Consider the following 15,568-nt stretch of genomic DNA (forward strand, 5'->3'; position numbering starts at 1 on the left):
TGTTAGTGAGATCTAAACTAAGATCTGAATGATAGTAGCATAGTAGGCAATCAAGATTATATTTACTTCTACATGTACACAACACACACATACATCTGTGTGTGTGTATATAGTGGTATGGGTGCCTAACTAGAGATTCAGCTTTGGGTTATTTCTTCTTATTCAGTGAGCAAATTTGCCAGCTATTTTGCAGTACAGTCATCATCTCTACATATCCGCAGGGGATTGGTTCCAGGACCTGCCCTGATACCAAAATCCACCACAGACGCTCAAAGTCCCACAATTGGCCCTTGGTATCCCTGGCTTCCAAATCTGGGGATTCAACCAACCATGGATCGTAAACGTGGAACCCGCAGCTGCAGAGGGCCAACTGATACTGAAGAACAGAAAACTACGTTGAAGGCAGTAGTGTAGGTGCTGCAGTGTAAGTGCAGTGGTTACTAAGCACAGATTTGGGGCTGGACTACCTGGGTTCCACCTACTAGTCTGTGACCCTGGGGGAAGTTATTTAAAGTCTCCTGGGCTCAGTTTCTTCATCTGTAAAATAGAGATGATAAAAATACCTACTTACAGGGTTGTTGGGAGGATAAAATGAGATAAAAATAAGTTAATATGTGCCATGCACTTAGAACAGTGCCTGGCACATAATACTTGCTCAGTAAAGAAAAAGAAAAGGAAAACAAGGAAAAAAATCAGAAGGCAGTCTCCCTTAGAAGGGTAAGGGTAGATGCACGATGAATAGCACCCATTTTCCCGAGGAAAGCATTTAATAAGATCTTGTGTTTTGAAAGTTTAATAATAATCTTTGTGTACTGAGCCCACCCCCAGCCAAGGGTCATGGGTGAGGCAGGGTGGAGGGTGGTGGTTCTAGATCTATGAGGAGGTAGAACCTGGAAGCACTCCTATCCCAGGGCTCTTGGAGTCAGTTCGTGCCTTGAGACAGGCTGACTCTTTGAATGTGAACTAGAAGAGCTATAACCCCAAGCGCAAGGGTGAGGCCATTCTGCTCCTGAGACTGGCATCGGCTTGGATGGACAGCATCCCCAGGACTGCGCAGGACAAGACACCACGAGGCAGAGAGAAGCAACAGCAGTTGTAGATTGACCAGCCTCATTTCCTCTGTGCTTGGTATCTGAGAACTCTTGAGACTGAATCAACCCTGGAGTTCCTGGACAATTCAAGGGGATGAAGCCTCACGGAGGAGGGGCTGGTCCTTCCACCGATGAGGCAGGTTGTTTTAAAATGGACTCGGGATTTAATTTATAGGTATAACTGAGTAACAACACAGAGAAGTCACTGCCATTGAAAAAAGTTTATCACTCACAGCTCCCCAAAGCAGGCGCCATAGCAGGCCATGCAGGGCCAGATGGGAGAAGCCCCAGGGTGGAAGGAGCAAGGGGAGAATGGCCCAGAGCCGTTACTGCAGTTTCGGTGGGAAGGAATGAGGGAGGCAAGGCAAGTTGGAGCAAGCTTAGGACTGGACGGTTTGAATAATGTTGGCAGGTTCTGGGCTATAGAGGTGGTCTTCAGTTATCTAGTACCTGGGCCTGGGGAGATTTACGTCAGGGTGGATACTGGCCTGGTGTGTGAAAGTTAGATAAAAGCGTGGTTGGGATGCAGTATCTGGATTGGCCAGTTGGCCTATGGAAGGCCTGCTCCCAGGCAAGTTGTTTCCTACCTGTAGGAATTAGCTGGCCCTGGGAGAAGCAGTCTCTCCAGGGTTAGCAAGGCCACAAGATGTCAAAGCATCATAAGGTACAGAAAATAAAAACATGATTAATACACAGGTGAAGGGTTAGTAAGGGGAAAATGAAGACTATTATAACCATATTTAAACTGAGTTTGTTCACATTGTTGCTTAATTGCTTTCATTATTATTTTGAAAGTCAATCTGAGTGACTCCCTGGTTCCCCAAAGCTGAAAGAACCCAGCAGAAAAGAGAAGTACTCACCCAAATATCCTGCCCTCACTTCTGGTGTCAGTGGTTCATTCCCAACAAATGTATCACCCCGCAGGTCTGTCTTCAGATCGAGAAAGCCCCCAGCCCAGTCCTTGGCTCCAGCGGCCCCTACAATGCCATGGCCCTGCCCAGGGAGGGAGATGAGTGCGGGTCAGCTGCGTTCCCACCACATCCCTCAGCCGGTAGTGTCCGGCCCGCCACTCACCCTGATGAGATCCGCACTGATCCCGCTGGAGGACAGCTCCATGTTGAAGGATGTCAGGTCCTGTTTGCTTGTGCCTGAGGGCCGAGGTAGGGAGAATGAGCCGAGACTCAAGGAGCAGTGAAAACAGTGATGCTCAAGAAAGGACTGAGGAAAAAAACACAGCATCTATCCGTAGGCAAGGTAGAAAGAGCATGAACTTTTTTTTGTTTTTGGCAGCTCTGTGCAGCTTATGGGATTTTAGTTCCCCGACCAGGGATCGAACCCGGGGCCCTGGCAGCGAGAGTGCCAAGTCCTAACAACTGGACTGCCAGGGACTTCCCAAGAGCATGAACCTTAGCGTTAGACGGGGAAGCAACTTATGCCCTGAGTCTCCCGTGACTCTCCACGCGCCCCAGGTGTGGCTATTCCCTTCCCCGACTCAGCTCGTCTAAGAGGCAGCTCCTGATTTCTGCTCCTACTCAGGCTTCCCCTCTTCAATGAATAGCACCCCACACCCACCTAGTGACTCACGCTAAAAGCGCCGGAAACAACCTTGATTCTTCCCTTTTCCCTCCATTCTACCTCCAACATATGACCAAATCATGATAGTTCTACCTACAAAACACATCTGCCCACTTCTGTGAATCGTCTGTATCACTGCCACACTGGCCCAAGCCATCCTCCTCTTGTGCCTGACTAAGGCAGGAGCTTGCTAATTTGGTCTCTTTGACTTCATTCTTTTCTTTTTTTTTTAATTAAATTTATTATTTTTTTGGCCGTGCTACACAGCACATGGGTTATTAGTTCCCTGACCAGGGATCAAACCCGTGCCCGCTACAGTGGAAGTGCAGAGTCCTAACCACTGGACCGCCAGGGAAGCCCCTTTGACTTCATTCTTCCTCTTTCTATGCCATTTTTAACAGAGCAAGTTGTGTACTCTTTTTTAAAAATGTACATCAGACCTCATCTTTCCCTTTCTTAAAACCCTTCATAACTTCTCATTGGTCTGAAGACTAAAATCCAAACTCATGAGGAGCTGGGAGGCCCCTGCTTTCCTCTCCAAACTTCTGTCTCCCTTACTCCCCACACTGCTATTACACTGACCTTTTTTCCTGTTCCTCCAGCACACTGAGCCCTGCCCCATCTCCTAGCCTTTGCACTTGATCTTCTCTCTGACTATAATGCCCTTTGCCCACACTTCTCCCATGGCTGTCTGATTCTCATCTTTCATGCCTCAGCTCAAAAGTTATCTCAGTGAATTTTACCTCACTTTAAAAAAAAGCACCTCATGGGATTTCCCTGGTGGTCTAGTGGTTAGGATTCTGGGCTTTCACTGCTGGCTCAGGTTCAATCCCTGGTCAGGGAACTGAGATCCCACAAGCTGCGCAGCGTGGCCAAAAAAAATTGCATCTCAGAAAGGCCTTCCTTGAAAAGCTTATTTAAAGTGGCTTCTTCCAATTAAATCTGTCATCACTTTACTCATTTTCTTTATAGCACTTACCACAATCTTGAATCATCCTGTTTGTTTACTGTCTTTCTTTATCCAACCTGAATATGAGTTCTATGTTGACAATATCCCTGAGAGTCTGAGTCACAGTGCCTGCTCCATGGTTGTTGCCAGCATGAATAAATAAAATGAAAATAATACCACCAGCCTTGCAAGGATACTGAGAAGAACGGATTCAATGATATAGATAAAGTGCCTGTTACCTGTAAGCTTTCAAGAACCGTAGCAATTATTATGAAGATTTGTTCATTCACTGAAGAAACATTTAGAGTCACTAAGTATTTGGTGTCAGGGATACAGGGGTGGGAAAGCAGGCACAATACTTGTCACTAAACCTCTCAGTTTAGTGTGGGAGACAGACATCTAATAGAGAGCTCTTTTTTTTTTTTTGACTGCGTCAGGTCTTAGCTGTGGCATGTGGGATCTTCCAAGCTCGGGCTTAGGTGCCCCGCAGCATGTGGGATCTTAGTTCCCTGACCAGGGATCGAAACCGCGTCCCCTGCATTGGAAGGCGGATTCTTAACCACTGGACCACCAGGGAAGTCCCCTAATAGAGAGTTCTAATACAATGTATGTCACAGGGGCTGTGAGAGGGAATGTACAGTGGTTAAAGCAGCACATGGGAACCCAGACTTGGGATCAGCGAGAACTTATCAGAGGGAATGACATCTAAACTACGATCTGAAGGATGAGTAAGGGCAGGGAAGGATAGAGGATAAGAGCTATGATTTATCAAGTGTCTACAAGGTACCAAGCACTTTGCTAAGCAGTCATTAGGCCTTGAATTGTGTTCCCTGAAGAAAAGATGTCTAAGTCCTAACCCCTAGTACTTCAGAATGTGACCTTATTTGGAAATAGGGTCTTTTCAGAGGTAATCAAGTTAAAATGAGGTCATTAGGGTGGGCCCTGATCCAATCTGACTGGTGTCCTTATTAAAAGGGGCAATTTGGACACAGAGGGACAGACACAGAGAGAAGATGATGGGTAAACACACAGGGAGAAGACGGCCAGGCGACCAGAGTGATGCAGCTACAAGTCAAGGAACACCAAGGACTGTTAGCAAACACCAGAAGTTAGAAGAGGCAGGGAAGGATTCTCTCCGAAACCATCACAAGGAGCATGGCCCTGTCAAACCTTTGATTTCTGACTTCTAGCTTCCAGAACTGCAAGACAACACATTTCTCTTGCTTTTTTATTTTATTTTATTTTTTTCATTTCTCTTGCTTTAAGCCACCTAGTTTTTGGTACTTTGTTACAGCAGCCCTACGAAATGAATACAGCAGTTAAACCTTACAACCCTCTGAGACTGGTATCACTATCCCCCTTTAACAGAGAACGATGAGGCTCGGAGAGGGAAAGTGACCTGGCTGAGGTCACATAGCACAAGCAGAGTGAATTCTTGAGCAGATCTGCCTGGTCCCATTAAATATAATCCATTGCCTCTTCAAGTGAACTGAACACCAAGGCTGTGTCCTAGTGAAGGGGCTTCCTGGGGGAATCAGGTACCTTTCAGCAGACTAAGCTACCTGGGAAAATACTCTCCCATAGGCAGTCCTCCATCTGGCGACTACAATCAAACCTTCTCTTATTCTGGGCCAAAGGAGAGGGCCTGTGGGCTCCTTGCACTTGGCCCCTGCCTGCTTGCCTGTCTTAAATAATTTGAGGCCCAGGACAAGTGACAATGAGGGAGCTGAGTGAGGAGAGGAAGGGATTATGGTCATTCTACAGGGCTCAGCTGATGTCTACAAGATATAGGTCAGCTCGGGGACCCATCCTGGACCAAGCTGAGCTTCAAGAGGAAGACAGACTTTCAGAGGGAAATAGAGGCTGCTCCTAAATCACCCTCCCCTAAGTTCCTACCGGAGAGCTCTTAACACAGTGGCAGATGCTCTGTAAGCTCCCGTGATTATTATTCCTCGTGTCCTTAGTCTAATGTCCCAGGTGAGGTTCTGTGTACATCCCCTTGAACCCTCTCTTCCAGGGTCTGCCACTAACCTTCAATGACATAGATCTTTTTTTGCAGCTCGGTGAATAGATCTTTCAGCTTCTCAAATGTGTCCAGAATCTTTACAAACTCCTCCGCAGGTTTTGAGGCAAATTCATGGAGTGTCTCCTGACTTTCCTTGGTCTTAAAATACTTTCCAATCTGGAAGAAATGAAGAGTGAAGAGCTAGCATCCCCAGAATGGCAGACCCATTTTCTGTTATTTTCACAAGACCCTGGACCCAGGGAGAAAGGGAGTGGGGTTCAGGAATAGAAGAGGGAAGCTGGGTCATAAGAAGAAGCAGGGACCTGGAGCCCGTACCCCAATGATGTAGCGGATGATGTCTTTGGCCACGTCAATGTTGGCTTTGTCAGTGGCTTCCCCATCAGTGATGATGATAAGCACTTTGGTGGCATCTGGCCGGGCCCCCAGCTCTTGCCGGAACACCTTGGTCCTGTGTCCAGGAGGGGGGAATGTGAGAGACTCCCCGCAAATCACCTGAGGTCTCTCCCTTACCCTGCTCATTAAGTCACTGTCCTGCTGATTATGCCAAATCCCTTCTCACAATTCCCAGACAGCTATTCCCAGCCTTCAAAGCTCTCTTCTGAACCTCCTTCGTCACCCTGGTGGCCATATCCCTCCTTCTGGACCAGTGGTCTTCAACTGAATCCTGGGCAGCCACGAGGTTGTCCCAGAGTCTGTGGGCAGTGAGGGGAAACTCTGGGCTTCCTACTCTTCATTTCAACCACTTGGCAACTGCCCTTTAATCAGTTAGATATGCTGGTGATCTAGGTGAGATTCCAGTGGAAGGATGGGCTCCACAGCAGAAGAAAATTGGAAAGCCACCCTTCTAGAGAAAGCTCATATAACACCTCCTTCTGCCTCCCCTACCATTGCCAGGCTACCTGTACATCTCTGCTGCAGCAAATCTCCTAGGTAATCAAAGAGACTTGTTTCTGTGTCAATTGTTCCCCAAACCAGATTTGCTGCTGCATCTCTGGCTCCTGACTCAGAGTAGGTGCTCAGTACACGTGATAGAAGAGAAAGAAGGAAGGACTGAATTCTGGACAGGCTGAGGCTCCAAATTCCTGCCCTGCCCACAGCCTCCTTCTGAAGCAAGACAGGCTGCCCACAGCTTCCACTGGGACAGCCGCTCTATTTGAACATCCTCCCCTCCTCACCCCACAGCTAACCAAAGATAGACAAGTAATCCAAGAGCAGCCAGTCCACAACCCCTGACTTATGGCATGACCTGTACTGGGAACAGAAGCTGAAAGTCACCTGAAGAGGCCACAGTGGAGGTGAAGAGATACAGAGAGGAGGGTGGGAGAGCTACTTGGAAGCTGCCAAAGACAGAGGAACCTGATGGGCGGGGTCAAAACCACATCTTGTTCTATCTCGGATGCAAATGTTTCCCCAACTTCCATCCACCTGGACATGGCCTATCATGGATCCTGTTTATGGATTTCCACCCTGGTTTAAACCAGTATCATCTCTCATCTGGATTTTTCAGTGTCTGCGAACTGGCATCCCTGTTTCCACCCTTGCCCCTTCCACAGTCTAATATCAACCCTGTAGCCAGGGGGATCCTTTTAAAAACATAAATCAGATTATCACTCCTTTGATCAAAACCACCAATGATTCTCATCTCACTCAGAGGAAAAGCCAAAGTCCTCACTAGGGCCTCATCCAGAATTCGATGATCTCTCTGACTTCATCTCCTACTACTTGAACTCATCACTTACTTCCTTCCAGCCACACTGGTGTCCTGGTTCTTCTGTGAACATCCCAAGCATGGGATCAGGGCCTCTTCTGTTCCCTCTACCTGGAACGGTCTTCCTTCAGGTATCCACATGGCCTGCTTCCTCACCTCCAACAAGTCTTTGCTCAGATGTAATCTTCCCTGATCTTCCCACTGAACATTGCTTTATTTTTCTTTGTAAAACTTACATCTTCTACTATATGATCCAATTTACTTATTTATCCTATTTATTACATTTCTCTCCCCTACTAGAATGTTAAGCTCCAGGAGGGCAGAGACTTTTCTTTGTTTCGTTCATTGTTAATTCCTAGCACCTAGAAAATGGCAAACAAAAACCTGTAGACCAGAGCCAGCCCACAGCTTGTTTTTGTATGGCCTCTGGGCTAAAAATGATTTTTATATTTTTGTTTTTAAAGAGTTACAAAAACAAAGAAGAATATGCAACAGATAACTGTTATGTGGCCACAGAAGTCTAAAATAGTACTATCTGGCCCTTTATAAAAAAAAATCTGCCAAGTCCTGACCTGGAACACTGCCTGGCACACAGCCAGATGGTCAAGAATTATTTATGAAATACATTTCCATGACCGCTTCTTTTTGTTCCCACAGCTGACACCTTTTGGGGTATCTTCCCATCCTGTGGGGACCCAGTTCTCTAAGAACTGCCCCCTTCCCAGTGGAGGTGGGACCCCTGAATCCATGTGACTCTACGCCATGAAGTAGAGCAAGGCCTTAGCTGGGTTGACCCATGGACACACAATCTAGGCTCAGCCAATCAGATTTCCTCTCCTGGAGGCTAGAATTCAGGTTGTTCACCTGAATTGAGGAACTGAGGCTGCCATTTTTTCAATGGACATTGTTTGATCATGCACTCACCAGAGCCATCTACAGAGAGAAGAATGAAGTAGACATGACAGGTCAAGTAAGCCCCAGAAGAAAAGAGCTGGAAACACATGCAGAGTTTTGAGATACGTCACATGCATGTTTAACTTATGCAAATCCAACTATACATGCTTGGCAAAGAAATATAAATGAAAAATACAAGTGTAATAGTACAGGAGATCCTTTCTGCTATTTCACTCAATCTGAGCATATGCCTCGGTGGAGCATGAGATAGAAGATGTAATTCTCTTATTCCCCAAAGTGGTCTCAGTTTCCATGACCACTCTAACGTTTAAATACAGGTATTTAAAAAATACACAATATGGCCCTTTAACACAGTCCAACTACATTCATCTAGGCCTCAATTTAAACACAATTTAATCTGATCCAACTCTGGGTTAGTAGGTTTAGAAAATCAGGATATGCTAGTTTCCAATATGGGACTTGGATATATTGACTCTGATGAACAATTCAAAGAATAATTCAAAAATATTTTGACTCTTTGAGATCTGTATTCATACAGTGACTTCAAAAGCTGATCCCCAACTAAGATGTGACTCTACCGTGGCTGTCATCATTCACAATCTCTTTTCAAGTTCTGGTTCTAATCCCTCATGAGGCCTGGAAATATTCTCTGTCCCAAAGGTTCATGAACTATCCCTGCATCCTCTCATGAATTCCCCTTTGGGATTTAGTTGGTGTAGAGTCCTGTTATAATCAAAAGAACTCCGGAATTCCCTAGCGCTCCAGTGGTTAGGAGTCTGTGCTTTCCCTGCCCAGGGCCCGGCTTCAATCCCTGGTCGGGGAACTAAGAGCCCACAAGCCACGTGGTGTGGCCAAAAATAAATAAATAAATAAAAATAAAAAATAATCAAACGAACCTGGACTATAACACAATATTGTAAATCAACTATATACTTCAATAATAATAATAATAAAGAACCTGGAATAAAATTGCTCCACTAGAATGTTTACAATAACCTGCCCCTTGCTGAACCCACCTGTTGAGTTCCTACACCTTGCAACTTGAAGAAGCTAGTACACAGACAACAACCGACGGATGGGCTCTCTCACAAAAGGGAACTCACGCAACATAGTTGATGGCGCCAAAGGTGTTGGTCAACAGGCTCATGTGTTTGACTTTGGCAAGCAGAATATCAGGGTCCTTCCGTTTAACATAATCCAAGAAAGTAAATTCTGTTTTGTAGGTTGAGGAAAACTGAACAGCCGCAAACTAGAAAAAGGAAAGAAGATATAAAATGTCGTTACATAGTCCTTCCCACTCGTTTGCTCCAATCTCTACTTTTTTTTTATAAGTTTATTTTATTTTATAAATTTATTTATTTATTTTTGGCTGCGTTGGGTCTTCATTGCTGTGCTCAGACTTTCTCTACTTGTGGCTAGTAGGGGCTACTCTTGGTTGTGGTATGTGGGCTTCTCATTGTGGTGGCTTCTCCTGTTGCAGAGCACGGGCTCTAGGCATGCAGGCTTCAGTAGTTGTGGCATGCGGGCTCAGTAGTTGTGGCTTGTGGGCTCTAGAGCGCAGGCTCAGTAGTTGTGGTGCACGGACTTAGTTGCTCCACAGCATGTGGGATCCTCCCGGACTGGGGCACGAACCCGTGTCCCCTGCATTGGCAGGTGGATTCTCAACCACTGCGCCACCAGGGAAGCCCTCTACTTCTTATCCAGGACCTGGGCAACCCAACTCCACATTCCTGCCTTGAATCATTCTTTTGTTTTGTTTTGTTTTGTTTTTTCAGCCACACCTCTCAGCATGTGAGATCTTGGTTCCCTGACCAAGGATGGGACCCATGCCCCCTGCAGTGGAAGCATGGATTCACCAGGGAAGTCCCTCGAATCATTCTTTTGAAAATGAAGCTGTATATAAACAAACACAGAAATAAATCAACCTGGAACCCCTTATGGAGTGCTGTCTGCTGGGCTACGGTTCTCTGGGTTCTGCCTACCTCATCAATAGAGATGGTTCCCAGCAACCATATTTCTGCTGAGTGACCTTGCTAAACAGGATACAGTTGGCTGAGACTGAGGTGAGGCCAGTCAGAATCCCTTCTATGAGAAACTGGAATTTGCATAGGGAGGGGTTGCTTGAGAGGAAGATTGGAAAAAAACAAAAACAAAAAAACCTGCTGAAACTTTAACATGTGAACTTGGGAGCTTTCCACAGGCCCAGGTGATCCAAAGAAGCTGAGAACCAGTCTACAGAGAGAAAGAGAAAGAGAGAAGGAAGCAAGAGCCAAAAAGAAACAGAAATGAGAATTAGGGAGAATCCTGGAAGCGGAGGTCCAGTAATAGCCATGCCCTTAGGTTCTAGAGACACCTTGTACTAAATTTTCCCTTTATGCCCTTAGCTAGCTCAGACAGGCATCTATTGCCTACAGCCAGGAATCCTAACTAATATATTTACCTGGTAGGAAGAGTTGCTGAGTTTCTTCATCACATCCTTCATGAAGTCCAGAATTTTCTGAAATTCATCTTGCTGCAAGCTCCTTGAGCCATCAAACAGAAATACCAAGTCTACGTTGCCCTTTATACATTCTACAGAGGCCAGACACAGAAGAACTTGGTAAAGGGTCTCTGGGGGTTGGCCTGCCCATGCCAGTTTCCATGTATGGGCAACCACTTGGAGGTATTTTTACCCACTGGATCCCCCATTCCTTACCCTGATAACCAGGGTGCCCTTGCAGCACCGGACCCCTCAGATTCTGGCGGAAGAGGTAACACAGGCCACTTAGATAGATGTTCTGGTCACATGTCCGAGACAGCCCAGGGTCACAGGCCTGAAGGAATCAAAGATTTTTAAAAAGGTTGGGGTTTCCTCTTGCTATGTGTCTTTAGGGCATCATCAACCAAGAACAAGAACCTTCAGGGTCATCATCCCCCGACCTCATTCCCATCATCCAACTGGTTACTAAGGCAAGGTAATTCGGCCTCCAGGTATCTTGTATCTGTCTCTCCATCCCCACTACCAATGTTATATGCCAACGGATGCTCGCTGCCTATAGGACGAAGTCTAAACTCCTTAGTTTGGCATTCATATAGTTTACAGTAGGCACTATCCTACATTTCCAAACCCATCCCCTTCTATTTCCAATTACACGTTCTGTGTTTAAGTCAAATCAAATGACTCCCTATTCCCAGAATATACAATGATGTTTCTTTCATTTATGACTATCTTTCCTGCCAGACTGTAGTTTCTTGAAAGTCAGGGCTCATGTTATGGTCATCTTTGCATCTCACTCCCCTTCCCCCATCAGAACCCAGCACAATGCCAGGCATGTAAGAGTAGCTAAATAATCAAGCTCCAATTAAATACTGGATAAATATTTCACTCGCTTAGCCTTCTATTTTTTATATACCTGTGTCAGAAGGATGCTGCTGGGATGAACTGTAAAGAGTAATGGACTTGTAATCAAATAGGAATTATATTCAAATCCTGGCTCTACCTCTTTAAAACCATGTGACCTTGACCAAGTCTCTTAACACCTTTGATCCTGTTTCCTCCTGTGTAAAATCTATATACTGATCCCTATCTCACCTGAGTGTCTTGAGGATTAAAAGAGATAAGGCAGTGTTTCCCAAACTTTAGGTGTTTGTGTACCAGTTCACAATTTCTGTCGTATGGGCATATCATCCACATTATTATTTACTTAATATTTTATTTAACTAAAATTTACTTTTTAAAAAAAATTGAAGTATGGTTGATTTACAATGTTGTGTTAGTTTTTGGAGTACAGCCAAGTGATTCAGCTATATATATACATATATATATATATATATATATACATTCTTTTTCATATTTTCTTTTCCATTATGGTTTACGACAGGATATTAAATATAGTTCCCTGTGCTATACTATAGGACCTTATTGGGGGAGAGAGGATGGAGAAGGGAAGGATTGGGAGTTTGGGATTAGCAGATGCAAACTATTATATATAGGATGGATAAACAACAAGGTCCTACTGTATGGCACAGGGAACTATATTCAATATCCTGTGATAAACCATAATGCAAAAGAATGTGAAAAAGAACATATGTATAACTGAGTCACTATGCTGTACAGCAGAAATTGACACAACGTTGTAAATCAAGTATACTTCAATAAAATTAAAAACAAAAACAAAAAACAAAACCCAAGAGGAACTTGTTTAAAATTTACTGTTTTAAACTTTAGCCTCATCCTATGCAATGCAAGCCAAGAAATCATGAATTTAATGTACCTGTTGAATATTTTTTCTAATAAGCCATTAAATAAATATACGACTATTAAAACATTAAAACTTGTGTACCACCACAAATCACCTTGTATATTAACGGTCACAGATGTTGTACATTTGGAAAAAACACTGAGATAACTAAGGTCTCAAAAATAGCTGACTGATAGATGGTTCTCAGTAAACATTGACTGAATCTGAATCTTCTGATGCCTATAATCTTCTGTAGCACGGGTCCCCACCCCCACGCTCCGCTACTCTTCTGGGGCCTGTTAGGAACTGGGCCTCACAGTAGGAGGCGAGCAGCAGGGAGCAAGCAAGCAAACCTTCATCTGCTTCTCCCCATGGCTTCCCTTCACCGCCTGTACCATCCCCCACCCCACCCCCCCACCGCCCAGTCCGGTCAGTGGCAAAACTGTCTTCCACGAAACCAGTCCCTGGTGCCAAAAAGTTGGGGACTGCTGTTCTATAGGATGTTTAATCCATTTTTTTCCTTCCTTTGTCTCCCTTTCCTAGCATCAATCTTCACAGGCACTGATATCACACTGTACAGAACTCTTACCAAAAGGCTGTCACTTGTGGGGTCTGTCGCCAAGGTCATTCCCAAGTACTTGGAGGTATAGTTGGAACCTGCAGGCACCAGAAGTTTGGTCTGGAGGAACTTAGGCAATCCAGGTGTGATGGGGTCAGCCTCGATTTCCTGATACCATTCCTCCCAGCTCCCAAATCAGTTACTCACTACTCAGTCTGACTGGCAGGCAGTGTCCAGTGCCTGGCTGGCACTCATAGAGGTTTCCCATGTTGTTCCCCTCACCTGGAGCTCCCACGACAACCCTGATGAGAAATCGCATCTGTGAGATGGAGTTGCCCAGGCCTTTACCCACCCACTCCTACCTATTAAGGGGGTTTGGACCCCCCACAAGATATCTCAAAGAAATTCAGCCACTCCTCTTCTGGGTGACTCCTCAGCCCCCATCTCGTCCCTATTGAATCTCAGATAAATAATCCAATATGACAGAATTCTAGAAAGTTAAGGATCTTTTCCATTTACAGTCCAGAAAAACAGAGGCCCAGAGAATGATCTGCTTGAACGTCACATTATGAGTTCATTTAATCAGCCAACAATTCAAAAGTCATTTATGGCTTACCTGCTATGTGCTAGGTTGTGGTATGTACTGGGGGGGGGGGTTGGGGATTAGAGAGAAAAACCAAATCTCTGCCATCAAGGAGCTCACTGTCTAGTCTGGGAAAGAGTCTGGAATCTAGGAAGTGTGGCAAAGTGTTTTAGGGATTGTGAAACATATCCCCTTCTATTAGGCACTTATAAGGTGCTTTAATGATGGATGGTCCTCATCCTACTATCTGATGGCCTTGCTCCTGTTGCTTGGGTCCCACCACGGACTCCTCAAAACAGGAAGGTCCTGGCCAGGGCAGGGAGGACCTGCGGCGACAGCTCACCCGTTTCCAACCTGCAAGACGCGGTACCCAAAATGCCTCCCGGCGTGTGGGATGGAGAAGTTTTGCACGTGTCGCACATCCAGGTTGTAGCTCCAGGCTGGGGCTGAGGGAGACCAGGACCAGGTCAGCCACTTCCGACCAGGGACCCCCCACGACCACCCCAGAGCGGCGGGCGTTGATTGGCCGCAACCCACGTGCCCCCAGTGGGCAGGCTCACCCCCAGAGACCTCGCTTCCTTCTCCCCAGGCCACCCACACCCGGGGCAGGGCTGGCAGCCCATTTCCTGGACTCCAGGAAATGTGGAAGCAATTCCCTACTACCCAGAGCTCTGGCAGCGCCAGGGCCTGGGGAGGACACACAACTTCCCGATTGGCCCATCAGCAAAGAAGGAAGGATGAGAAGGCGGAGGCCCCTAAGAGAGGAGCAGTCCGAAGGGCCCCCCCAACCCGAGGCGGTGGGGATGCCCCAAGGCAGGGTGCATCTCCCCCCACACACCCACTTCTCCCTTGGGCTTGGGGCCCCGTCGCCCTGAAAAATCAAATAATTAGCCTCAGGCTCCCTCCTCGTGAAAGTTCAAGATCCCCTGATCCTGTGAAGCTGCCTCCTCACTCATGTAATGCTCCCTCCCTCCCCACCCCACCATGGACCAGTCTCTGCCATAACCATTAGATCTCAAATTCCCCCATCACATCCCCCACCTAAGCCCCAAACTGTCCTTTTTGGCCTTGCTTTCCTTCCAGGCCTCGGGCTCATTTCATCTTAAGATGTCAGAGATGCTGGCCCTGCCATTTGTTCAGATGAAGAGACTGAGGCCCAGAAAGGGGGAAGGGACTTGCCTAAGATGGCAAAGAGAGGTCGAACCATGGGTAGGACCAGACCCTAGACCAGCTGTCCATACCCATTAACCATCCCCCCTTTTTAAGGGCCCACTGCCCCGTCTCTCACTGCTGCCACCTTTGTCTCCCTTTTCTGTCTTTTCCTTCAGACCTTGCCTATACTTTGGACTCTGACTTTCTTTCTTTCCCCCCTTCTGCCTCCAGAATTCCTGGGCCCCACGTTACCTGTGGCCAATCCCACACTTAAAACAGCTGCTCATTTACTCTGGTTCCACAAAGCCCAGCAGTTTCCCTGGTCACAGACACATGTCCCCTCCCCTCCCCACCTCTCTTGCCTACCAAAGAGAAAAGGCCCAGACAGCAGCAGCCTCATCACCATGATGCAGGAATTCATCTTTCAAGGGGCTGGAGGGACCCAACCCAGGTGCAGTCTCAGAGGGCTCTTGGGATTTACTGGCAACCTAGACAGGGTGAAAGAGGGAAATGATAATGTCCGGGGGCCTCTTGCAGTGGAACTTTCTCACAGAGGCGCCAGGCTGGTGACACTGCACTGGGGAAGAGACGGCTGTGCCTGGAGGGGTTGTGAAACCGCATGGGTTCAGAGAGGAAGTGTAAGCAGGTTAAAGACACTTCCTGTGCCTGCTTGCATTTTCTTATCATCCAGGGGCAGGCAGCACAGTAGTACTGCCCGAGAGCTGCTGTGTCTCAGTCCTTCACCAGCACACAAACTTAAGATTCGTTAAAGCTCAGTGGAGGATTGGTC

General features: G+C 46.4%; 1 protein-coding gene across 1 annotated transcript in view; it reads right to left on the reverse strand.

The window, feature by feature from the left end:
• ITGAL (integrin subunit alpha L) overlaps nt 1-15,199 on the reverse strand; it is a 39,980-nt gene extending 24,781 nt beyond the window's left edge. Inside the window, exons 1-11 of the mRNA XM_060120147.1 lie at nt 15,145-15,199; nt 13,970-14,072; nt 13,251-13,345; nt 13,074-13,141; nt 10,960-11,077; nt 10,705-10,835; nt 9,368-9,513; nt 5,957-6,089; nt 5,647-5,797; nt 2,166-2,239; nt 1,952-2,084 (exon numbers count right to left, since the gene is read on the reverse strand). Of these exons, the coding sequence (XP_059976130.1) occupies nt 1,952-2,084; nt 2,166-2,239; nt 5,647-5,797; nt 5,957-6,089; nt 9,368-9,513; nt 10,705-10,835; nt 10,960-11,077; nt 13,074-13,141; nt 13,251-13,345; nt 13,970-14,072; nt 15,145-15,199 (1,207 nt within the window). The remainder of the gene's footprint in view (nt 1-1,951; nt 2,085-2,165; nt 2,240-5,646; nt 5,798-5,956; nt 6,090-9,367; nt 9,514-10,704; nt 10,836-10,959; nt 11,078-13,073; nt 13,142-13,250; nt 13,346-13,969; nt 14,073-15,144) is intronic.
• Nucleotides 15,200-15,568: the final 369 nt, after the last annotated feature.

The sequence above is a fragment of the Mesoplodon densirostris genome, chromosome 16 (genome assembly GCF_025265405.1).
Source record: "Mesoplodon densirostris isolate mMesDen1 chromosome 16, mMesDen1 primary haplotype, whole genome shotgun sequence".
NCBI classification, from domain to species: Eukaryota; Metazoa; Chordata; class Mammalia; order Artiodactyla; family Ziphiidae; genus Mesoplodon; species Mesoplodon densirostris.